This window comes from Aythya ferina (genome assembly GCF_964211825.1).
Source record: "Aythya ferina genome assembly, chromosome: 1".
NCBI classification, from domain to species: Eukaryota; Metazoa; Chordata; class Aves; order Anseriformes; family Anatidae; genus Aythya; species Aythya ferina.
This window is the reverse complement of record NC_140296.1, coordinates 191,553,975-191,561,625: the sequence shown is the minus strand read 5'-3', so window position 1 is coordinate 191,561,625 and position 7,651 is coordinate 191,553,975. Positions and strand designations below refer to the sequence as shown.

The 7,651-nt window shown below is 44.4% G+C and overlaps 1 protein-coding gene across 9 annotated transcripts in view; it reads left to right on the top strand.

The window, feature by feature from the left end:
• The first annotated feature begins 2,164 nt into the window (after positions 1–2,164).
• KIF21A (kinesin family member 21A) overlaps positions 2,165–7,651 on the top strand; it is an 89,151-nt gene continuing 83,664 nt past the window's right edge. For all 9 annotated transcript variants that reach the window (XM_084531395.1, XM_084531394.1, XM_084531400.1 and 6 more), the window contains exon 1: positions 2,165–2,417. In XM_084531395.1, coding sequence (XP_084387521.1) covers positions 2,374–2,417 — 44 coding nt within the window. In that variant the 5' untranslated portion in view covers positions 2,165–2,373. The remainder of the gene's footprint in view (positions 2,418–7,651) is intronic.

Genomic DNA, 7,651 nt, shown 5'->3' with positions numbered 1-7,651 from the left:
CCAACCAACCTAACAGTATAGCAGAATACTTGCTTATATTCAAAGAATAAGGAAAACCCAAAATAAAACAGTTCATTTAAATAAAAGGATTGCTATTTTCTCAAAATGGGACATACAGAGAAAAACCTGTCATTAAAGAAATAGGACCTATGTCTTTTTCCTGGTTTACATCTGAATGGTCACAGAACAGGAAATCTACATGAAATGTCAAGAAGTTAAGTGTAATTTGCTTTATTATTTTCAGAGGAGTCTCTCATTGAACTGAAATCTTTAGGATAGAAAAGGTGAACAGGATATTATAAGACCAAAATAAATATAAATGACAAGAAAACAGTTTTACCACCCAAACTAGTTATTACACCCATATTTATGATTTTCTGTTTAACCCCAATGCAGATAAAAAATCTTTGTCATAAAGACAAATCCTTGATGATTGAGATGTAAATACTGATCCAGCTGTATGAGTGATACTTAGCTCAGGAGGAGTTTTGCAAGACTGACTTTGCTAAATTCATTTTCAACGCACAAGAGAGAGGATTGGGTGTGATCAGGCTGAGAGAAATGTCTAGGGGTTCAGGAGGGGTAGAAAAGAAATGGCCCTGGCAAGATCTAGAGTGTGATCCTGGGTCTGAGCAGCCGGGAACGTCACAGTCAGCTCCTGCAGCTGCTGCTCTCGGCTGTGCATTGAGCACGGCTCATGCTGTGGAGAGCTGGAGGCGCGGACCTGCAGGCTTGTACGCATGCTCAGGGTGAGGTTGATAAGGCTTTGCTCTGCTGGGGCCTACCCAGCTAAAGATGCTGCCTGGAACACATGCAGAGTGATGTACAAGGACAAATTCGGCTTTAATGTGTCTGTTACATTAGCACTGTAGCTGTGTCAACAGGAAAGAAGTATTGGATACATTTGGATAAGAAAGTATCCACTTTACTAAAGCTATTACAGAGAAAACACAATAACCTTTGTATTTTCCATGTTTGCTTAAGCTTTATTTTTAGCTCGAGTTGTAAATCTGATGTAAATAAATTATGATATATGATATGCTATAGGAGGTCACTCACCAAGGAGCTATTATTAAATAGTTCAGTATAGTACAGGTAAATGCACAACACGGTCACGAGTGTTCAGGCCCCACTAGCTGGAAACGCCCTGAACTATGAGCTTTCCATCACTTTCATTTGGAAGCTATTTTGCATGAATGCTAACACAGTTAATCTGTGAGAACTTTATCTGTTATCTATAAAATATCGCAGAAGAAAAAAAAAAATTAGAAGCAAAGCATTTTGCCTATGGCATAAAATAGAGAATATGGCTGGAAGCCCAGGGGAAATCAGGCTGCATTCTGCGTGCACCAGGTTCCTGAGGCGGCTGCAGCCTGAGCTACCTGTGCCCCCATTTTTCTGCCCTCCCAGTAAGTGTTATCTCAGCACACCTCAGTGATATTCTGCGGAGCTTAAACCACCCTGATTTCCATCGATATCGGAGCTGTGCATGGGGGTGTTGTGTGATTCAGGAGAGCACAGGAGACCTTCGTTTTGTCCAGCAGCCTTCAGGCCAGCTGCTTTCTGGAAATGCTCCAATCCCTGAGTGAATTAAGAAAAATAGATGAGGCTGAGCAAGCAAGGAGGAGAAACACGCAGAGTAATGATGACACGGTGGATTTATTCTCATGAGGGGGGCTTGCTTGTGGAAGAGGTGGGGATGGCCAGAAGCCCTGTCCTACAGACCTCACCTGCCCGCCTCTCACAGAGGCTGGGGTTAGCAGTGAGCAATGTTTGCTACCAAGCAACCTGAAGCAGAAGGTTTTTAGCATACCATTACAATTACAAATAAATAAATAAATAAATAAATAAGGGCTTATTCTGATGGAAAGCCTCCCTTAGGAATGCGGCTTGTTTTGGGCAAAACAGCCGGGCTTGTCTCCCGGCAGGGGGTACCGCCGGCATCAGAAATTCCTGTCAGCGGGCGGTTGGGTTGGGGGGAGAAGGGCGGCGGGCCAGACCTCGGCCGGTGGGCTGACAGACAGACAGATGGATGGACAGACAGACAAACTGACTGACTGACTGACGGACAGACTGACTGACGGACAGACTGACTGACTGACAGGCCGGCGGGCGGGCTGCCGGCTCTCCCCGCCCAGGGCCGGTGTGTGTGTGTGTGTGTGTGAGGGGAGGAGCGCCGCCACCTAGCGACTCGGGCACCCAAAATGGCTGGAGAGGGGAGATGGAGGAGGTGAGAGGGGGGAGCCGCTGCCTCCGCCTTCTCCTCCTCCTCCTCTTCGTCCTTCTTCTTCCTCCTCGTCTTTCTCCGTCGCCAGGGGACCCTCCCCTCCCCTCCCCGGCGCGGCGGGGCCGCTCTCCCGGCCCCCCGGCACCATGTCGGCCGGCCAGGATGAGAGCTCGGTGCGGGTGGCGGTCAGGTAAGAAGCGAGCTGTGTGCGTGTATGTGTGTGTGTGTGTGTATAGGGGGGAAAAAGAGCTATAAAACCCTAAAAATATCGGGGCGAACCGCGGCCACACGCTGCAAACGCTTACTCATCGGGCAGAGGCAGCCCCTCGGCTCCAGCCGTTCGCATGGCGAAGCTCTGCCGGAGCAGCATAGGATGATAAAGGGGTTTTTTCTTTTTTTTTTTTTCTTCCCCTCATAAACCTTGTACCTAAAATTGCATGGATGGGTCTCCACGAGGCTGCTCACCCTGCATCATGAATAACTCTCGGTAGGAGCCGTAGTGGGAGTGGAGCTTAAATCATTTGGAAACATCAGCGAATTCAAATTGCGCTTTTATCGGAGATAAAAATCTGGTGTTCATCAGTGAACTCTTGGCTCTCCTCGGTTTTCTATGGGAAGATGTTATTGCATTGTTTGAAGAACTTCCAGATTAGCCCACGGATGTCTTCGCTTTCAAGATGCCTTTACATAATTCAAATATAAGAGGAAATATACCTACGCACACATGTAGAAAACGTCAATATTTGGGTTTTGGTTGCAATGCTGAATGATGACTTTTTTTTTTTTTCCTTTCAAAAAGATTCTTTATGTTACGTGCTGGTATTTAGAGTATTTGATATTTATAATTATATGCTGGTGCATCTGGAGCATTGTGCCACAAGGCATCAGGCAGTGGGGGAAGGTCTGTACCTACCAGTTGGTCCTTGCTGCTTCCATTTCACCTTATTAGATAAATTTGGGTTGTGCAGGCAGGCGGTGAGCGTGGATCATTTTTTGGGGATAAAGGCTGTAGGGATAGGCGATGCTGCTGAATGCTGTTGTGGGTAGGTGCTCGTGGGACCAACAGTTCAGTGGCACTTTGGGTAGACAGAGAAACACCGCCCTGCACGCCAACGTGGGGCTTGTGCTGCGGGTTTTCATTGAAGCCTGCCTGCAGTAGTGCTGTCTGCGTGGAGGGATGCTGTTCTGAGCGGTGGCTGCTGAAGCCCTTTTTCACATCAAAATACAGGGAGGTATTATTCCAGAACGTAATTAGACTGTGTTTTCAAAAAGGAAAATATGAGATAGGTGTGATTCTAAAAATAGGGCGTGTTGCAGGTTAGCAGACTGCTCTGTCATTTGAAGAAAATATTAAATATCTCCCGAGCCAAAAATAATAGTGACGTAGAAGTTCATTTAAAATACAAAGGGTTGTTGTAACTAGGAATTAAATAAAAGCTACTGGTGCAAATAGGTTTATGGCTGTAGATGTGCGATGAATAGATTAGGAATACTATCTGGCAAAGAATTTGTAAAAGTGAATTAGCATCACTCAGCTGGATTAAAATGGTTTGCTGTAGCTCTTAAAACAAATCCCAAATGTTGCAAGGCACATTTCTGTAATATCTTTGTATAGCTAACACCTTTATATCTGAGTATAGTTCACTGGTAATGAGGGATTACATCTTTCCTCCTGTCTGCTTTCTTCCTCTGGAAGATTAACTATTCATGTACAAGATTTCTCCTTCTCTGCTTAGAAATCATGAACAAAAGCATGCACAATTACTCTTTCCCCATCAGTAACTCTGTTTAGATTGTCTTCTGTCGCTTCTGGTTGTGTATTTTGTGAGGTCCTATAACACACTATGAGTTGCAAGACCAGTTGCATCAGCGCGCTATGAAAACTCCTGCATTCTGTTTTCTTCTCCTTCTTCAGTTCTTTTGGGGAACTTGAGCTTAATTCAGTGATGCCATGATTTAGTCTTTGTTTTGATATGTATATCTTCTGAACATGGCTTGCTCGACAGGAGGACCAGCTTTTAGGTTGCAACCCACGTGGTAGTGGCTGAACCGAGGTATTTCAAAGGCGTATTGCCCTGAACCTGCTGCAGCACTGAATTTGCTTAAACTTGAAACATAAGCTGAAGAACAGACATTACTGAAATGGTTTAGCAAATTGTTTTTTTTTCCCAGAACCTGGTTATCTCACTTAATTGTATACAACACCATTAAAAATATTTCTTTCCAATTAACACCACCTTTAAGCTATCATTTTGTATGCTAATTGCTCTCCATTTTCTTCAGTGTAATAATGGGTTTGTGAGCGGTGAACTAAATACTCTGGTTTAGTGAAGCATGAAAGCTCAAAATACTTTGCCAGATAATCCAGTAACTAATGTTAAATTCCCCAATTAAGGAAAAAAACCTCTTTCTTCATTGTCAACCGCCTCTGAAAGAATTGTGGACTCAGATTTTGATGATGGTCTGCGACTTCAACAAAGAGCCTGGCTCTTTGCATTTCTCTGTCTGACTGCGTAGTGTCTGCTTTCAGGTGAAATTAGAGAGCCCCTGTGATATTCACCTAATCAGGTGGCTGTTTTTTCTTTTAAATGTGAAAAACTATCCTCTTGGCAAAGCTGAAATTACCGTCTTGCTTTTCAAAAGGTCTTTTCAGCGTACGAAGGTTTTGCTGAGGAGGCTATGAGATGGTGGAAACGTTGGGCAGCTGTTTCTGGAACCAAGTCCAGGAAAAGATGTCAGTTACAGATCCAAATTTGTGTGTCTTGCCATGTTAGTGGTGTCTGCAGCCAAGGTACAGTGTACAGGTTTCCTGGGCAGGTGAAGGTCTCATGTAACATTGAGGATCTCAGCAGTTCGTGTCCGTGTTGCATTTAGGCTCATGGTGCGAGCTATCTGGGGCTTGGCTGGGGTCACAGGGCTTGAAATAGCTCCAGCAGCAGAGGTAGCAGTGCCTGCCCTTGTAGCTTGCAGTGGTACGGTTAGGGCATCCTACCAGTGATGGTCTAAGCAGACCAGAAAGTTGGGCTTAGGTTTCTTGCACTTCTGGATGCAAGCTAAACAAGGGAACTCTTGGAGAGCAATAACATATGGATGGAAGTCACCAGGAGGCTTGCTTGGAGGACTTCTCTGTGATGGAGCATGGAAAGATGTCTGTTATGTGCATCCTGTTACGCAGAAGAAATAAACGCTGTAGTCAACGTCTGTCTTCTGGTCCTCTGAAGAAGGATGAGCTTGATTCACTCTGAGTCATTGAACGCCCCAGACACGCAGATGATAAGCTTCAGTGTTGATTTGTAACGCTGCCTTGTCAGGTGCCACATGAAAAGAGAAGAAATAACAAAGAGTTACATGAAAAGGCAAATAGCTCTGGAAGCTGACCACCAGTCAGTAAAATGGCTATTGGCACGTGGCTGGGTGATGCCTCGGGTGGAGTGGACAATAAAAGGACCTGAACTGATGGTTGGGGAAACTAAAGGGAATGGGGGTCTGGCATAGGGTGTGCTGTCTTGGTGAAAGATGTGCCTTGTTCCCTGCTTTGGCAAGATAAGAAGTGCTGCTACTTTGGCTGCTGTGATCAGCATCTCTCCTGTGTTCCATCCCTCGTGCCAAGAGGAGGAGAATTGTTCCCCCCTTCCTCACCTGTGTAGAGAAGCCGTGGGACCTGGCCACCAGCTCTTCCCCGAAACATCTCAAAAGTGCCCTTCTTGCACCCGCCCTGGGTGTCTGCAACACATCGTAACGCTGCTTCACTTCCCTGAAGTCCTGGTGTTTGCCAAGCATGGAAATGATTTGCGCAAAGCGTGCCGCATCCGTCAGGAAACGTCTTAAATAACAGGGGAAGTAATAATTGGAGCTCAAGAATTAAAAACTGCTATTTCTGGTGTTCCAAAAGGGGAGATGGGGTACTCTAAGAAAAGCCTGCTGATTACTGATACAATTTGGGAGCCTAAATTTAGCAACCAATCAGGCAGTTTGTGGCATGAAATCAGGACGCACTGTTAGCTTTTGATAAGGCAAACGGGCTGTGTTCAGCCCGTGTAACCTTAGCCTTCTGAGGCATAGATTTGTTATGGAAACACTGGATTTGTTCCTACCCTGGCCCTAGTTCTTGAACTACGTGACCAGTTGGCTCTCTTCTGAGTTTTTTTTGTTCTCCTTTTCTTTTTTCTGTGTTTTTTTTTTTTTTTTTTTTTTTCACCCCATGTACTGTTTGTCTGCCTTTTCACCTTTTCCATTCCCCTTCTCAGCACTATTTTCTGATTGCACCAAAGTTTTTTCCTCTGTGACGGATCCAGCTATTGCACACCAGAAAATAAGCAGCTTTTATTAGACAATTATTGTCATCCAGCTGTAATTATGCAAAGGTTTGAAAGTTTTTGGGGCGAAATGTCTCGGAAAGTTGAGTATTAATGAAGTTCAGTCTAGCAGTATGCGAGTATTCCCCGCCAAAGTCAAAAAAAAAAAAAATGCTCAACAGTATTAAATAGTAAATATAAAAGTTAAAAGTTGAGTCATGTCAGGTGCTGGGAAATAGTTCTTTTGGAAAGGGAGTCTGTTAATGGAAAGCTACAAAGGAGATTTTGTTTTTGGAAAGCTCAGGTTTCATATCTTTTGTAAGTTTTGATGTTTCCCTTTGTACCGTGAGTTAAACAAACATTCCCTTGTCCTTCACTGAAACTTTACGCCACTCCATCCATATGTTTTGCATTACAGCTGGAAAAAAACCCACAGCACCATCTGCTGCTGAATTAATTCAGGTTTCATCATATCTGACTCGATCAGCCGTAACTGATATTGCTTGGGGCAGGCTGAAATCTGTGATCTCGCTTTCTAGGAAATAAACTTTGCCTTTCCACCACCCGAGATGTAAACACAAGCTCATCCTCTTGTAAAGGGGAAAGAAAACCTAGTCACACATTTTCCACGTTATAATTTCCTTGCCAAAAGATTAATATGTCTTGATTTTTGTGTTTTTAAACTTGGCATTTCCTAAAGTTTGTAGAAGACTTGGGAGTTTAGTTCAATTTGAAAATCCAGTTTCCATTGGGTGATGTTTCCTTTGCTATGCTCCGTGGCGAGTCTGGGTTTAGGTTGTCGGCTCAGACATTCCTTTATTACTGAGCTCCTCGAAGCTTCACATTTTCCTTTTTTTTCTGTGTGACTTCTGCAAATTCTTCTACAGCAGTTGAATGACCCTTGTGCTTGGGATGGAGGCAGCCTCGCTCCCTCCCTCTGCTTTCCCTTTATTTGCTTTAAGTGCTTTATAGGTTGCCCTCGCTGCCCTGCCTGAGATGGCTGCTGGAATTCTTGCTTTCCTCTTGCATTACCTGACTGCTGCTGGGGAATTAAAGCCATTGGAGGTTCCTTTTTATCTGCTTGAGGAGAAGATTCAGTATTCTGTCACATCTGGGACTGCTGGGGCAG